Genomic DNA, 18,496 nt, shown 5'->3' on the forward strand with positions numbered 1-18,496 from the left:
TCTTTGTTGGACAGACAATGTTTTAAATGTTTAACAATGGCAGAGATGTTTTTTTTTTTAAAGATATATTTTAGGCTTTTTCATTGCCTTTATTTGATAGGACAGATAAAGTGTTTCCTCTACACTCATTTAGGAGTGGTGGCCCGCCACTCCTAAATCCTACCCGCCGTTCCTTCAAATGTCCTTTTCTTTTTTTGGTTGTTTTTTTTTTTTTTAAATTGCAAATACACCACCGCCGCATCACAGCACAGTCCTGCACTGCGTTGGGTGTCGCGAGTGCTGAGGCAGATAACTATCTTGCTCCGTATCTACTCTTTGGGGTAGATACCACCGCCCCCTCCCACCCCCCAACACAACTAACTGGTGCCGACGTTAATTAGCTACTCGCATCCAGGCATCAGGTCGGAGAGTCAGAGGAGTGTCGGCTTGAAAATAGCGTGCAACTTACCGGAGAAAAGGTAGACTTATTAGCTTAAGAAAACTTAAAATAGATTTTATTAGTTAAATAAACATTCGCAAAATATTGATGGCCAGCTAAGGTTACGTAGCTTAAGTTAATTGGGCCCGGTGCCAACTCAACTCAGTGTCGCTAACGTGAGTAAACTAATTGATAGCATTAAGCGATATACACGCCATGATGTATTTTTACATTCAGCCTTTAAAAAGCGATTTTCATGCCAACCATTCAATAAAAAGGGGCATTATGCTGGGCATAAAACTAAAATCTGCAGTCAAGTGTCATTTGTTTAGGCCGCCACGGCTCCCCGGAGAGCCTGCCCCCGCTGCTGAAAAAAATCCTAAAGGAAACACTGAGATATATCGTGAAAGGGGGAGAGAGAGACGGGATGACATGACATGTAGCAAAGGGCCGAAGCCGGATTGAAGCTGTGGCCGCTGCGGCGAGGATACAGCCTCTGTACATGGGGCGCCTGCTCTACCAACTGAGCCATCGGGTGCCCCGTGGCAGAGATGTCTGGTTTTAGTCTGCACGCCTTAAGATGATTGTCGTTATTCTACGTCAAGATGACAACAGATGTTTTGAAAATGTTTGCTTTGGATACTTAACACAGCTTACAACCAACAAATTCAACCAAATATCAGTGTCTATTAACATTGGTGGCCAGCTGGGAAGTGCACATCTGCTGTTATCTAAAAATAGCATCACAGAGCTAGCATTAATGGTTACATCTTGTGCTGTAGAGCACATGGACAAGTCTCTTGTCCATGTTCGGTAGAAAGAAAATTGTTCCCACATGAAACTGGTCACAGAAAAGTCTGTGGATTGTCTTGAGCAACAGGGTCATGATTTCTGTAAAGAGAAATTGCAGTAGTTCTAATATATTGGAGAGAAGGCAGACATGTCTATGGTTGATATCTCTGGGCAACTGATAAATCTAGGCAACTCACACCAAGATCTAGATTGATAAAAAGCACGAAAGCTAAGAGTAAAAATATGTATTTTTATAACTTTGGGGTTAACTGAACCTTTAAGGACTAGAGTGGATTTGACATTTTTACTGACATTTCTTTCTGTTGAACAGTGTTCAGGCAAGGCGACTATGGAAAACATATATAAAGTGTGACCTTTTTCTATCTTAACGACTTTGCCAGTCTGAACTCTGAAACCTCTTTCACTCCCAGCATTCTGATGAAAATAACAAGCATAAATAAAGATGGTGGCAGAGTCTTACCCTGTAGTAGTCACTGCTGTAGATGTCCCTTGACATGCCGAAGTCTCCAATCTTGACCAGCAGGCCATTTCCCACCAGGCAATTACGAGTTGCCAGATCTCTGTGGACAAAGTGCTGGGATCCCAGGTAGACCATGCCCGAGGCAATCTGGGTGGCGATGTGCAGCATCTGGGAAAGGCCCAGCTCTCCATTGGACTGCAGCGGCTGGCCGTCTACCAGGATCATGGCGTCTGGGCCGTGGGCTCTGAGTTACAAAAAAAAAAAAAAAAAAATTGATTTGATGAAGAAATACTGTGAGGGAGTTTTCTAGTCTCTGTTTAAAAGTTAAAGTACGTAACTTTTGCTGTTTATCTGAGATAAAAACAGAGACACACAAGTAGAAAAGAGTCATAAAGTCAGTGAACCGACTCAGTAATGTCAGCCATATATCAATATCTGTTTAAAGTTTGCAAACATTAGCCACAGTAAGCTTCCAGCCATATGAGACCTAAGTTAGGGTGTACAGAATTAGACAAAGATTTGTTTTGCTGTTCATGTTATTTTAAAAGTTTCATAATCTTACTTTAACAACAGGATTTGGGAACCTTTAAAGCCTTTTCAGCATGGCAGAGTGTAACCTGCCTGCCCTTTAATAAGTAACCAAAAGCTCCTTACAGTGCTGATAAACCCTCATCCTGGCAGCATTTGTGGCTTTTTTGTACCTATTGTGGATAATTGCCGTAACAAAGACAGACTGTTAGAAATATTAACAAATTAACTATAATCTGCGAGCACTGCCAGCACTCAGACAGCTTTAATTGCAGTGATAAAGTGTTGTTTCTGCACTGTTTTTGTTGTTTTTTTAATTAGTTTTGGGGTGTTTTTTGAGCCTGTCAGGTTAACACCCAGGTCAGGCTGTCATTAGGCTTGGGCATCTGACACTTTTGCATTTTATAAATAGCCTCTGATATATATATATATATATATATATATATATATATATATATGAGCTATATTTTTCCTTGAGCCTACCTGAGTGGCTGGGGAAAATGCATGAAACCTTTGTCCCACATGATGTGCGCAATGACTGCTGGAAATGTTTCTAAATCCAACAATCATTTCTGTTTTTACAGTTCTTGGCTGTTATAAATTATGTACTTTTGCCGATTTTTATTTTGGCAGGCCTATTTTGGCAGGCCTCATGGGTTTGGAACGAATGTTTTCTTTAAAAATCACAAAAAAAAAAAAAATTCCCCAAAAGTTATGTATGTATATATATATATATATATATATATATATATATATATAAATAAAATCTAAATTCCAAAAAAATGCGGGGTTTGGAAAGCTAGTTTTCTTGGCATTTTTTTCCCCTACAGAGGTCTGGGATATGCCTGCATTGTCCTCAAATGCTAGAAACATCCCTGTCTGAGGCTCAGGGATTTTATTATTGTACCAACTTTACCACTAGTGCTCTTTCCTTGCTAAGCATTTGTGGGTGAAGGAGAAGGACTCACTTCCTGTGAGATGTCGCCACCGTTTTCCTTAACTTCCTGTCACCGTGACTATAGACCAGGCGCCATGCAGCGATGCTCTCCCCCTCTCTCTCTGGCTGTCTTTCTTTTACAGTCTCTCAGTTTTAGTGCAATTCAATGTTCTTTGCTGTAAGAGTGAGTGTAATAATTCAGCTCCACTGTAGACGGATTAGTGGGGCTCTTCCTCAGTGTGTGTCTTTTTGTCTCTCTGCCTTGATTTTACTTCAGAGGAATCTAGTAGTGGCTGAATGAGTGCAGGTTGCCCTCTGCTTATCTGAAAGTTCAGCTGGACCCACACATCAGATACCCTATTCATTCTTACAGATCCCCCCCCCCCCCCCCCCCCCATCTCATTTGTTAAATGTGACCAACAGGACCAATAGACCAAAAATCAGCCACGTCTTGCACCTTGCATGAAAGAATTTCATCATTCGCGACATTGCCTTTCATTTCAGGAATGATTTCCCAACAGAAAGTCTTCACGCGCTCTTGAATCTGCACACACACACACATACACGCGCTCTCACGCTCAATCGTAACATGTCATCTTTTCAACTATTGCTCAAACTTCAAAAACAAGATAGACCACACGCACGTACACACACTGCTGCCGTCAACGCACTTGAAATAACACACTTCTATCCCAGACTGCTCCTGTGCACACTGACATCAACTCCAGTGAAGCTTCCCATTACCAAAGCGCTCCCTGTACAGGCATTGTCTCTTTTGTTGAGGCTTATCAGAGGTCACTTCCCCAGGTACAGTCTGACATTACCGAACAAAAGCACTAAAGCACTCATGTTTGCTAACCCAGAAAGCTGTGAAGTTGGCTGGATATTGTATCGGCGACAGGAATTTGACAAAGTAATTTTAGTTTTCTTTCCCTTATTGAAGTTTTACATTCACTTTCTGTCAATAAGTTGGCAGAGACTGCCACCTAAATGTAGACCTAAAAGCCTGAGCACAGGTGGCACACCCACTCAGACACACATTTGCATTGTAATCAGGCTTTCACCCACTTTAGTTTGCCTCTGTCTGTCCATATGATGAATTTCTAATTTGCTCAGCCTGCACCAGCCTGCTACATTAAGGTTTAATTGACTTAACCTTCAAGCCAAGGACTGACCTGAGGAATTTGTTGAGGTCTCCATGCTTCATGTATTCGAACACCATGATGAGAGGGTCCCCGTCTACACACACACCGTAGAATTTAACAATGTGGTCGTGCTGCAGGTTGGTTAGCAGCTCGGCCTCCCTCTGAAAGTCCTTTCTTGCCGACAGGTTGGGATCTTTCAGTGTCTGTAAGTACAAAAGTCAAAGTTACACACTCAGGGAAGGTAAACATTACAGTTGATAGTTGGGGCAGTCATAATGAGCTGACAAGGACTGACCCAGTCCAAGTTTGGAAAAATCAATCAATGTATTCTTTGAAGTCCTCAGTAACTTACGCATATTTGCGAATCCAAGGATAGCGAAGGAACGACCCACCTTACTCTTCCTATGTATGGCTAGTGCCTTTGTTGGTTTGATTGGTTAGGTTTATGCAAGAAGAGTGGGATTAGTATACGGTTAGGGTAAGAATGTCAGGGTAAGCCAATCGGGGGTAGAATAATTTGAGCCATTTCTTTGCTATTTATACCCCTAGAATCCTACTAACTTAACACCTAACTTTCCCTCTAGCGCCACTATAAGGATCGCAGTTTTGTTTGTAATTTAAGAGACTCTACTGAAAACACTACTCCTGAATGGATTACCTTGAAATTTGGTACAGATAAAAAAAAAAGGTCCCAAGTAAGGACCTAACAGTTCTGGTGATCCCCTGACTTTTCATCAACTGCAACTGGCAGGTCAAAATTTTTTGCCTCTCTCCACTTTTGTTCACGACCAAATACCTGCAAAATAATGATATCCCCATCAGCCTAAGCGGTACTAACATAGTTGTGTTTAGTGCAAATTATAGAGTGCTAGCATGCTAAACTTACATAGAGAATTTACTAAACTTGAGCACTGACACTGAGAGTATCTTAGCGAGCTGACTTAAGCATTTAGCTCACCACCACAAATATAGCCTCATTGAGCAGGTTACAACGCTGTAGACACTTGTCTTGTGGTCCTGGGTGTGGTGGCTCTAAAATTATCCTCTGAACTATTTTTTTACACCCAGTCATGTCTTCCTGCCTCCAGCTCATGTTGTTGATGCTCTTGTTTGCTCATGTCCTCCACAAAAGCACCAGCGTGACTCTATGGGAATAGAGCAGATAACACGGGGAAAACAGTTGCTGTTTGATTATTGGGTTCGTGTGATGGTTGAGGGTAAACACAATATTGGGTCCACATAAAATTCTGCTCAAATTTCAACATATTTATCAATAACAACACTTTGAAAGTAGTCTGTCCCAACTGAACAACATTTTCTCTGCTGTTTAGTAGTAAAGTTTACAGTTGGCAGCCAGAGCATGTGAGCGGAGTGCAAACTGGATTTTTTAAAAGTTTGCCTTATCTCATGCTTGATCCTACTCCAATTTCTCTCCGGTACTGCCCCACAACATGAGCTTGAAGCACCCAGAATGAATCTAAGTATTGTGAACGAGCTGTTTTTGTCAAAATATAAGCTGCTTGACAATGGAGCTTACGAAGTTCTTTCAAAAGGAAACCAAGAATGCAGCGTTTTACTTTTAGGGGGAAGGAGTGGTGAGCAATATGATTGGATGTGGAGTGAAATCTAAGTTAAGCACGGAACAATATTGAGTAGAGCGGCCTGGAGTAGGGGAACAGAGGGAACAAACATTTTCTTGAACAAGGAGTGGAAATTCTCAACACTCTACTCCACTCTGTAGGTGGCTATACATTATATCCACCTAATAATCCTATACAGTTATTCGGCAGCTGGCTGGAAGAAGCGTACACAGAACAAATTGATCTGATTGGTAGAAGGATCAAGCAAGGTAAGCCATGAACTCCTTTGAAGTGGACTGCACATGAAAAATCCAATCTTGATGGGATGTCAGTTGAAGCTGCCAGTATCAGTAAAAAAAAGGGGAAAAAATCAAATAACAGCAATAACATGTCTTATTGCAGCCTCTGTTGAAGGAAAAAAGACTCTTGACACCTCATCCGCAACAAGAAAACACAGCAAGTTGCCTCTCTTGATCTCCTTGGCCTGAAGTCCTGCTTTCTCAGCGTGCTGCTGACGTTATTACAGATCGAAAGACCTTGGGATGGAAATACATTAACTCATATGCGCTGTTCTTGCAGGGGTGCTGGAGGTGGTTGAGATGTACGGCAGAGTAGGTAAAATGGCCATAAAATTCTATTACCAAATCAAACCACACTCTTAAGGAAATGTTTCTTGTCTGGGCATCCCTCCAAAACAATACCTTCAAGTGCTCAACTACAATAAATTGAGGCAAAGCGCTGCAATGAATTTTCCCTTTGTTGACCTTTAAGTGTATTCAGAGTGCCTCTTTCTGCTTTATCACAGATAGGAACATGTTCAGATGGAAATGCACACTGCATTGTGTTTGAAAAATACAGAGGTCACTGCAGAGGAGGCTTAACAGAAACTTGTTTCCTTGTTAATTCTGTAATACAAAGGAAAGGATGTGACAGCCAGACACACCGTCATCATCTTGTCGACTCTTCCGCTAACTGCTCCTGTCAAGGTCATGGTGATTTCTGCCTGGAAGTCTTTTTTTCTTTGGTACGTTTGCTGAGTCTGCAACCTCATATTCAGTATCACCTGCTTCACATTCATACACTTGCTCATATTCACACAAGGAGCTGGCAAGCACAATTTAATGTTGAGCACTGTGAGCCACCATGCAGGGCTGATGCTTCCGAATGCTTTAAGCTCTTTAAAACAAAGTATCCAGCTCACTGAAGTATTAACTTTGTTTGATAGTAATTGCTGGTCCCTTGGCTGACACTTAGACAAGTTTTGACCAAGTGCAAAGTGAGGTAGAGGTTGGAGCACCCCAGGTGGGAGAGCCTACTGCCACCAAACACAACACTTTTTTAAAAAAATCTCGTTTTATCTACATTTTGTCTCCGGTTACAGATGCCACAACGCCCTCCTAACAATGGGCCTCAGTCAACAATATCTTTCAAAGTTTTTGTTTAATTTGTTCTTCAGAAAGGTGTGAAGAAAAGTCTACATCTGATTAATGACGTGTTCTTAAACCACTGAATTGTTCGTACCTGTGTTCCTATAATGATGAATCCCATTGTCCTCATAAGCTGAAAGCATGTGCCACTGATCCTAATTAGCATATAATCCCCATAAAAGGTGTTCACAAAGAAATTAAAGAGGAAAAAGAAGAGAAAGAGAAGTTGAGAGAATTAAGTCGAGAACGCCCCACTGAAAGTCTGAAGAGGGTGGCGTGCTGAACTCTAAAAATAAAGAAAACTTGAGTAGTTCTAAAGTGGATGTCGAGGAAAAATTACGCAATATGAAAGGATTTGAATGTCATCATGCATAACAGTAAATGTATAAATGAATGATTCATCCATGGCCATGGTTAGGTACTTTTAGAGGTCTCAGAGTCCTTCACTGTCTCAATGCAGGCATGTCAGGAAGCTTCAGCATGTATAAAGGTTGAGATACTGTGAGACCAAGACCTTGTAGATGCTGAGACTTCAGTGTTAAACACACATATGACATCTGAAGTACACTACTTATTGCTGAATCATTTTTCTTTTACTTTGAGTTTTTGGTGTGTCCTTGTCCATGTACCTTCTATACCTGTAGCTTCTGGGATCCAATTTGTGTTGTCATTAAACTTATAATATTATTCAAGTAAGATCGACTGTGGCTCATTCTTATTATTCATCAAAATGAAGATTTACGAGAGTACTTTTTTTCACATCAGTGGAAGTACCGCACAGAGTGAACGCCAAATGAGCTGTCATGTTTAGTAGTAAATATATATTAACTCAAAAAATGCTAAAATTATGTGTTACTCAACCACAGACAAGCAAACTACAACCTTAATGCATTACAGTGGCACAACTGTCTGAGGACTGAGATGAGCCCCATAGCACTCACCAAGCTATTTGTGTGTGTTTGAGAGAAAGAAAAAGAGAGTGAGAGAGTGAGCAAGAGAGAGACAGAGAGAGAGAGAGAGAGAGATGAAGGTAGACTATTTCACATGTTTCTGTAAGTTATTAATAACTTATTTGGAATGCTGCTTCATCACTTTTTGACGCAAATTGCCAAGGATATTTTCTAGCATGATCAATCACTAATTTCTTGAAAGACCGTAATGCTTTTAGTGAAACAATTAAAATAATTATCAAAACTATCATAAGATATTACATTACAAAATATTATTGTAATTTAAATCACATAATATTATACAACCGTAGAATTGAAGAAAACGCAATACAAGATGTGCATAAGATCTTGAGTGTGCGTAGATTCTGTTCTTACCTAACAACAAACTTCAAATGCAAAAACGTTGGTGAATATCTGTGTTTTAAAATGAAACTTGTATTCAAGAATGGTTGTTGAATGAGGCCCAAGAAAATAGAGATGCTGTTTGCAAACAGTATGCAACCATTCCTACAAAATGTCCCTTTAATTACATTCTTGTTGGGAATTAGATGAGAAGATCGATATCACTCTCAAATGTGGCCATTGATTGTGAATCTACAATCAGGAGACTGTTAGCGTAGCCTAGCTCATGTGCCACACTCACTGGTAGTAGATGTTTGCCGAAAGGGTTTTCTGCCAGAAAGTGATTTCTTAATTAATTAAGAAAAAAAATCATGGTTTGGGTTAAAATGAAAAGATTTCTAGGCAAACTTTTCCCATATGTTCCACACTCCAGTCACTGTGCCCTACAGGTAGGCTATTTAGAGGCTATTGGTCAGACTTGTGAAACCAGATATACAGTGATGGTGGTTGGACTGCGGAGCAAGCCATAACATTCACATACAACTGCCTATCAAGCAATTTGAGCCAGCTACTGTAGTTTAATCTAAGCAGATATAATGTAGATACAAGGCCAGGTCATGCCACTGAGTGTCTGCTATTTGCTTGGGTGTAAGTAGGATTTAAGGCAGGTTAAAGGTAAGTTAGGTCAGGGCTAGAGAATGATGTCGCCTGTCAGAGGGCTCGTGATTTATGATGGCTCAGCCCACTGCAGGGCCTGGTGAGAGGTCAAAAAATCATCTAACATGAATATTGTGTGTCTCTAGGAGGGCTTGCCCAGCTATATTTTTTAAATCTATAAAATATTACACAGAAAGTAGTGTACATGACATGGACATTATTTTTTTAGTTCCATTGTGGTTCTTCTGAGTGCACTGTATTGTGGATAAGGCTTTTCCCCTGTACAGTCTTATCTGTACAGATGTGAGTGGTGATCTTCTCATCTAAGCCTCCAAAAGAAGGCGAATAAGTGTATTACCCAAAATGTCGTAAAATTCCTTTTGTGCTGTTTATAAGACAAACACACACAGGCACAGGCACAGACACACACACACACACACACACACACACACACACAGGCACACGCACACGCACACGCACACGCACACACACACACACACAGGCACACACAGACACATAGAGAAAACGTACCTTGACAGCCACCAGCATCTTGTCCTTGGTGGGACTGAGATTGTAACACTCTGCCAAGAAGACTTTACCAAACGCTCCTTCACCCAACTCCCTCTTCAGGATGATGTCTCTCCGCTTTATATGCTGGACAACTAAACAAGAGACAGGCAGCGAGAGAGAAAAAAAGAGACAAGGGTCATTTTTTCCTCAGATATTAAACTTTAGGACATTTTTATGTGACAGAAAGCCATGCTATATTTGAAGAAAAATGTGTTTTGGAGGGAACATTTCACCCTCACATAAATATCATTATCTCTAAAGAAAAATGACTACATGCAAAACAGGAAAAAAAAGGCAAAAAGGAAGTAGAAGAGAATATGAAGCAGTCAGAGACAGAAGAGGCAAAGAGAGAGACAGAGACACAGTGTACTGGCAGCTGTATGTGCTGCACTGTGGGTGCAGCTATTCTGTAGTATTTAAAATTCCAGTCAAGATCTCAAGTTGCTAAAGATACAGTACCAAATATGTCATGCTGAATTACAAGGATGTGTGCACAAAATGATGCACGAGACATCTTAAATTTTCACTTTGATATAATAGCGAATCCACAAAAAAACAAACATCTTGAATATTTGAATACTCCACTTAATATAAGCAGGATACAGCCTCAGTGACGTGCTGGGAAAAAAGCAGTTGCAAAATATGTGATATCGTCAAACTGTAAAAAATGTTTTATCTAACTTTGAAGCTACTTAAGAGAGAATATTGGGAACATTAGGGTTCAAGTGGTTTTAAATCTCCAAAGCGCAAATAAACTGTGAGATGACACCGGACCTGCTGAGCTGCAAATCCCTTATCTTATTCCTTGGTTATACTGTTGGCATTGAAACAGCACAGGGGGACATTTTCTAATGAGAACAGAATAGTGAAATGTCTACCTCTGAAAAATCTCTGTGAGGAAAATAAAGCAAAGCGTGGTGAGGAAAAACAGTCCCTCTGTCACTGTCTATACATCTTATTCTATTTTCTCCTAATATCTCTAACAGGATCATTTTAGAAGACCTATAATGCTCATTTTTAGGTTCATATTTATTTTTTTGGGTTTCTATTATAACGTGCTTTCATGCTTAATGTTCCCTTTCCCTCATACTGTCTGTGCTGGAGAACCTGTATCTACCCTTTGTCTGAAACTCCATTTTTTAAGCCCCCCTCCCAAAAACGCCCAGTCTTTCAAGGTCTTGTGCATCTCTGCACTGTCACAGCCAGGGGAAGTCTGTAATAGAGTATAGTGGTACTTTCTCCTGGAAAATCAAGATAAATCTTCTCAACAAAACTTGACATGTTCGAGTAAGATTATCCAAAATTGTGAAAAAATTAACATCAGCAACTTAGATTACACGTTTCCCTGTCATTAGCATGTAGCTACATGCTGTAGTGTGCTTGCAGTTGGGGAATGACTATGTATAGTAGCACCTTCTCCTGTTTTATGTCACCAGTAAATGCACCAATAAAATAAGGGTGAAAATAACAACATCAGAAAGAAAGCTTACATATCCCTAATGTTAGCATGTAGCTACATGCTGCAGTATGTGAAGCCAGGAGATGACTGTGTATAGCAGCACTTTACCCCATTAAAAATCATCAATAAAAACTTCTAAACACAACAAGACATATTTCAGCAAGAAAATGATCCAAATTCTATGAAAAATGAACAACACCTGCAACCCTACATAACATGTTTCCTAGACATTAGCATGTAGCTACATGTAGCAGTGTAGGCTACATAATGTAAACACTCGCAGTAGCCAGGATGAGATGACTGGGATGAGGCAAATTAATGAGAAAGACACATGTAGTAGAGTATGTAACCAAGTAGGAATCAGGGGTAGCAATGCTTCCCCCTGATATCTGCCTAGCTCAGTATTTAAGAGTTGTGAAAGTGTAGGAGTTGTTGGCTCATGAGCAGAACTGCTCTTCAGGCCACACTGAAAAAAAACATGACACCATGTAAGTTAACCATGAAAATTGCATTGTTTCTATTAAAGTGTACATTTATATTTATTAGTGCTGGGCATAGATTAATTTTTTTAATCTAGATTAATCTCACTGCAATCCTGTAGTTAATCTAGATTAATCTAGATTAAAATTATAGATTTGAATTCTGCCAAAGACATTCAAAATAATATCTATCTATCTAAATGATGAAAATGCATCACAAATGCTTGAGAAAGCTTTTCTACTATAATATTTGGTAAAGAAAAATAATGTTCCATAAGATTTATTTTGGTGTTTAACTTTTTTTTATTTTGTTAAACACAGACATTTAGGAACACAGGTTCTGTCTCCATGTGGAAAAAGCTTTTTCCTGCTAACTGGAATGAACAGCAGAGGGCGCAGCCTCTGATAACATGACCCTAACTGAACTGTGGGCCAACATTAGAGGTCATGAAGAAGACCATTAACAGTCAGCAGCTTTGTGACACGGTTTGAGCCAATCACTCCAGTCACTCAGGCAGACCAGCTTCCGCCTTGTTCACGCCCCCTCCGCATAATTCGACCAGGTATACATCCGCGCTACAGTGAAATTGGTGCCTTGCTCACTGTATAGACCCAACTTAGTGAATAGTTTTATCGCGCGATAAGGAAATTTCGCGCGATTAAATTATCGCGCGATAAGAAATTATCGCGCGTAAGGAAATTATCGCGCGATAAGAATCCCGTGTAAACGCAGCACGTTAACGCCGTTAACGGCCCAGCACTAATATTTATATATATTTATTATTGTTTATATTTATTTATATTTATCAATAGTTTCCATACAGGACATTAAGATGATGAAGAGAGGCACCACATAAATGCTTAACACAATAGTATACAAGGCTGGACCTCACAGTGAGCCCTCTCTGTGCATTTAATGCCTTTAATTATGAATGAAATTTAACAGGTATGTTTAAAACTCAGCAACAGGGAACAAAACAGAAATGTAATTGAATCATGAATTAGAAAAATAAATGAAGAGTGAACATCTGGGATTAAATTCTAGCCAATGAAATCAGTGTCTTATATTTGGATGGACCTGCATTTGTATGGCTATTTTCGTACCGTTCAACGACTCAAAGCTCTTTCACACTACAAGTCACATTCACCCATTCACACACACTACTGGCCGAGGCTACTGCACAAGGGGCCACCTGCTACTCACTTTTTAACCATTCATACAAATTCAAACACACTGATGGAACAGCTATTGAGAGCTATTTGGGTTCAGTATCTTGCTCAAGGATAGTTCAGCATGTTGACCGAATCGCCAACCTTCCGATGCTCTACCACCTGAGCCACAGCAGCCCCAAATTTTTCTGAACTATTATTATTTATTATTACTTATACAGTATTAAAAAGGAGGATTTAAATGTTAATCATTTATGCACCAGGACAGATCATACAGTGTTTGTTGACCACTGTGATCTTCACTACAAAAGTGTACTAGGATGCACTCCGTACACATAAAAATACATGGGGCACAAAGAGATAATAACGCGAGTCAGGGCTGACAGTGACATCACTAGTTCAATGCTCATGTCGGCATCTTTCATAGGTAAAGTTGTGTATTATGTATCGGCAGGTATTGACGGAACAGTCTTTGGAAAATGATGTACAATCCTGCAGAGAGGTTCATTAATTTATTGCAAATTTCCCCTCTGTGGGACTAATAAAGGATTATCTTATCTTATTTCTTTAGCTGTAACAGCCAACTCTTGACCATGGACTATGACACTGCTGAGATGTCATAAATCATTTTCACAGTACATCTTCAGGGTCCTATACATTCTTGTTAGCCAGGTCACCAGGTCTTATGTGTCCTTAGAAGACAAATTAAATTCATGGATCTTTATCCATCCTCCATCTGTGTGTTGTATCTGTGCAGTTGTATACATACAATAAAAATATGTCATTGAGCACACAAGACTATATGTACAGAGAAAACACTGCTGTCCCTGCAGCGAAAGCTCATGAGCTGTTGCATCTGTTGTCATCAGCAAACATAACAGGCATCCTGAAATTCGGAGGCAGGGCAGTGTTGTCTCAGCTTCTTCAAGCCATTTGATCTCTTTCTGCAGATGAAGCAGTTTACTTTAGCCTGCGATTTCCAGTTGACCTTTCAGTTAGCCCTTTCTGTTTGCCTTCTGTTGCTAAGCCTGTTAAGCTTTGGTTGTTAAATGCACACCGAACATATTCATATTCATATTTTACAGTGATAATGGTGGCCAAATTACCAGAGGTGGAACGATACATCAATCTGGATCGATTATATTGATTCAGTGAACAACACTCCAATATTATTGATGCAAAGTGAAAACATCCATACATATTGTCATCTTTAAGATAGACCTTTTTTTTTGGAATTCCCATGTCACAGCTGTTTCACCATTTCAGTCCAAGCACACAAGTCCTTCTATACTATTGAACAGTCCTAGCAACCTAGCACCAGACAGATAATGGTGAGCAGCCAAGAAAAAACAAACAAACAAACAATGAGGATATTTATTGATATTGTCTTAGATCCGTATTGAATATTACCAAAATCATATCAATTAATATCCTATCACGATGAAACTTGGGATTCACAAGATTTACCATTCAAAATCAAAGTAACTTTTAAAACAATAGGTCCTTGGTTTCATACAGAGGTAGACAAAAGAAGCGTCTCATTTCTAGTTGATTTTGTCAGCTGTGGCGAGTCAACTAATTACACTAATTTTGGCTTCATGAGTTGGCTGAAATTACTGTCTACAGCTGGCATTTTAATATTTCTTGCTGACTCGCTTTGAAACAAAAGCTCTGTAAAAGGGTTTTGAATATGCACATGGTAGCTACAAGGTATTGTGCTAATAGAGACTAATGGGGCTTTCCACCGGCAGGTTGGTTTTAATCGGTTCCGTATGCATTCTGTATGCAGTTCCAATAGAGAAGCACTTATCAACATTGGGAAGTTCTGTTGGTTTTAGACTAAATGCAACAGACCGCGAGAAGAACCCAACCAACGGCATATACTGAGTGGCCAGTTAGACAACAGGGAAGAAAAACAAAATGCCAACAAAAAGCGTCAGACAGGACAGGTAGGATAGCCAGCATCAGGGCGAAGCTGACCTGACTTGGACTGAGAGCTTCTCCTCTACCAAGCCTTTTTCTGGCTAATGTCCGGTCACAGAAAAATAAAGTGGATGAGATGCGATTGAGGTTTACTCAGCAAGGGGAAATCAGAGACTGCTCTGCGCATATTTTCACCGAGACATCGCGGATCAAGCTATTGCACTGGAGGGGTGGACCTTGTTCAGAGCCGATAGGACACAAGACTCGGATGCAAATTCAAAAAATGCACTGCAGGAAATGAATGATGCCACCAGCAGCAACATGCCCTCGCAACTCGATAGACTTTTTCGTAGTAGCTGGTGATTTTAATCAACTCATCCTTCAACTTACGAACATAAGCCTTTAAGGGCAACTGGCAGTATATTTTGGGAGAGCCAGTGTAGCCAGCAGATATGGGGGCAAAGACCTTCACTTCTACAAGCAAATGATTTCAGCTAACCTCTATATACAGATATCTCCATATGAATTCAAATTCAAAAGTCGTCCAACGATAGCTGAGATTGCATTTGGCCAATGTGTTTCTCCTACCCACATGGATTACTTACCTACTGTTCAAACATGACTGGTCAATACTACTGCAAACAGAAACCAGGATATCAAAATCATGTCCCCTTGCCAACAGATTCTGCATTTATATGCCAATATCAGTTAATAGGGATCAAAACATCACCAAATTTAATAGCTGACAGAGCTGCTACTGTAAACCTGCACACAGTAGGGAAATACTACACAGTGGCTGTGATCCTAGTTTTTGTAAGTGACATTAGACCCCAAAAAATTTAGTCTGAAATGCCACTGGCCTTGAAGGTAACGTTAACATTTGGTTAGGTTGTGGGTGAAAAACTAGTTAATAAGGCATGCTAACATTTGCAGCCTGAACAGACAAACATACTGTTTAATCCATTTCTTACACCTTTGCTCCTTTGTTTTCAGTTTTGGAGGGTAAGAAACAAAAGCCACCATCCAACTCTTTATCTAAGGAGTTTCTCTCTTACTACAACCCCGTGCTTTTGAGGCAGCACTGCCTAGTTATAGTTGCTAAGCAATGAAAGGACAACTGTGGTTCAGGGGAGGGGATTTAAATCAATTTAATAAATAGGCCACATACTGTATATAAAGTGTGATTGGTTACTGGACTACAGTTTTCTAGTTCATTTATTCAAACCTTACCACCTGTGATCCCTTTATGCAACTTGTAGCTGATTTGCTGCGTGAGAAAATAAATGAGAGGCAGCAGATCCATTTATTTCTTGCAGTGTTTGCCGTGGCAGCTTTGCCAAATGGTGTAATCTCTGAAATGTTCCCTCATTCATAAACACTGATTACTAGTTCAGTCTGACCACTTCTGTTTTTTCCTGTGATTTTCCAGAATCATCAGACCATCTGGTCGCAAACAAGTCGAGGAGGCGATTCATAAAGAAATATCACCTGCTCCTCTGGTGTTCCCGTCAGACGCTATCTTAACCACCATTTCTGAAATCAGTGTTAAATATGAAGACATGTCCCAGTTTTAAAGTAGATCAGAACACAAGTGTCTGCAGAAACTGGCAGCCAGTTTGCCGGGTGAGAGCCCCACCAGGGACACTCACATATCACTGCTGTCAAAGCCTCATCCTCTAAAAATCTGCTTTCCAAGAGCCGAGGAAAACATCCCTAAGTCGATACACATACATTTTAATTCAAAATGTGTTTTGACTCTATTTCGAAGGCCAAATGTCTCCGACACTTTCCATGCTGATAAAGGAGCTGAGATTTGTTTCAAGTCTTAAGAGTTTCCAGACTTAACATCTATCCCCTGTTGAATCCTATCTCTCCTTCTCCACTATTGTACTTCCTTTAAGAAAATATGACTAATCTTTTATCTTTTGCTTTAATTCACTTTCCGTTCACGCCACCATCATTCAAGGATCAATGTTGGCCTTATTATCGCTTGCCTGCCACGCTGACAATCCAGGTATTGGAGCTTATACTATTGCTGCACCCGCCATTAAGCTTCTCTGGGTGAGATTGTTGGTGAAATGCCAAAAAAATGTAAAAATGTGAAGGTTTTCATCTATCAGCAGACAGAGGCTTGGGGACTGTTTTATTAACCACACAATACCAGAATATGATATGATTTTTCTAAATTTCCCTCAGAAGTTAGCATGTGACTGTTATCTTGACTTTTCCTTTATGTATCTTCTCCTTTGCAGTGAGGTGATATTTCAGAGATGGATTTCTTATCTCACATGAGCAAATTGGTAATTTGCATGAGTTTTAATCATACCTTATCAGTCTAATCACAATATCTACACTTCTATCTTTGACATTGTGTAAATTAACTCAACATCTGTAGTATGGTTAAACATTGTTCTCTCTTTTTTTTCTGCCATGTTTGCCCCCATGTACCCCCCCCCCTTCACTGGATTCTAGATGAACTCTTTCTGCACTTTTACTCCAGGAATTTTTGCTAAAAACTTTTGTGCACTCTTTAAGGCATTACAAACTGTGATCTGGAATGTGACAGGTTACATTTCAGTCAGAAAAGCCAAAATATGCCTTAACTGTAGGTGTCAAAATGTGTCAAGAATTAAATGTAACTGTGTAGAATAACTGATGAGAACTCGACGGATAGCTTGACAAGCTATGAACTCTTCATCAGGTAACAGAACACTAGTGTCACTTTTTCCTTCCTGTAAGATAGATTGATAGGGCACTTTATTAATCCCGGCGGGAAAATATTCAAGGTGATTTAAGATGAACATCGCTGCCAATTTAGCAACTTTGTCACCGGGTTTGGAAATTTTTCAAACCCATTATTCAAAAAAAGACAGGCTAATGTAAACAGGCTGATACACTGGACCAAACTGACATATCACAATATAAGATGACAAGGATACATTGTTACACTGAAAGTCGGACTGATACTGATATAAAAATGAACCTATCCATCAGTATATGGTGACTGCGCCGAGAGGTTTACATTTAGACAAATCCTGGTTTCCATGGGCAACAAACAAGCTGACTATTAAATCACAGCTATTTATAACAAATTACTCTCTAGCTCTGTTTGTCAAAAAAAGTATCACAGGGAGGTACTGTAAAAACCTGTTGCATGTTGAAAAATGTGATTGTATTGAAGCGCTACTGAAATATAGGTTATAATTTAAAACATTTAGGGTAGTCCAGTCCGAATAGCTCCCTTTGACATCTTTTTACCAAACATGGGTGCAAGCTAAAAGACAGCCAGTGGGAGCATAGCGACTCTCGAAAGAGAATGTGGGGTATAGTGTGACATAAACATTCTAACCAACGGTCAAGCTCCAAATTTAGAAAATGTATTTGTGGTGGCTGATGTTGAGACCATGGCAGGCTGCCACAAATAAATGAATGTGTGGGAAAACCTGCTATTTTTGTGATGTATTTCTATTTATCTTCATCTTCATTATCATGTATCGTGTGTAAAAAATAGTCTATTGTTGAAACATATTAGATAGAAGGTATTGTGCTCAGCTGTATGTGATAGGTAACTGTAATTGTTGTTTATGAGGACTAGATTCCTGGTAGGCAGCCTGACATGGTCCGTTTTTATTTTAATG

General features: G+C 39.8%; 1 protein-coding gene across 5 annotated transcripts in view; it reads right to left on the bottom strand.

Moving 5' to 3' along the window:
- The window catches only part of ntrk3b (neurotrophic tyrosine kinase, receptor, type 3b), a 251,312-nt gene that overhangs the window by 24,146 nt on the left and 208,670 nt on the right, over nt 1-18,496 (bottom strand). For all 5 annotated transcript variants that reach the window (XM_042484023.1, XM_042484009.1, XM_042484016.1 and 2 more), the window contains 3 exons: nt 9,789-9,919; nt 4,332-4,504; nt 1,692-1,935 (listed from right to left, as the gene is read on the bottom strand). In XM_042484023.1, the coding sequence (XP_042339957.1) occupies nt 1,692-1,935; nt 4,332-4,504; nt 9,789-9,919 (548 nt within the window). The remainder of the gene's footprint in view (nt 1-1,691; nt 1,936-4,331; nt 4,505-9,788; nt 9,920-18,496) is intronic.

Source organism: Plectropomus leopardus, chromosome 1 (genome assembly GCF_008729295.1).
Source record: "Plectropomus leopardus isolate mb chromosome 1, YSFRI_Pleo_2.0, whole genome shotgun sequence".
Taxonomy (NCBI): domain Eukaryota; kingdom Metazoa; phylum Chordata; class Actinopteri; order Perciformes; family Serranidae; genus Plectropomus; species Plectropomus leopardus.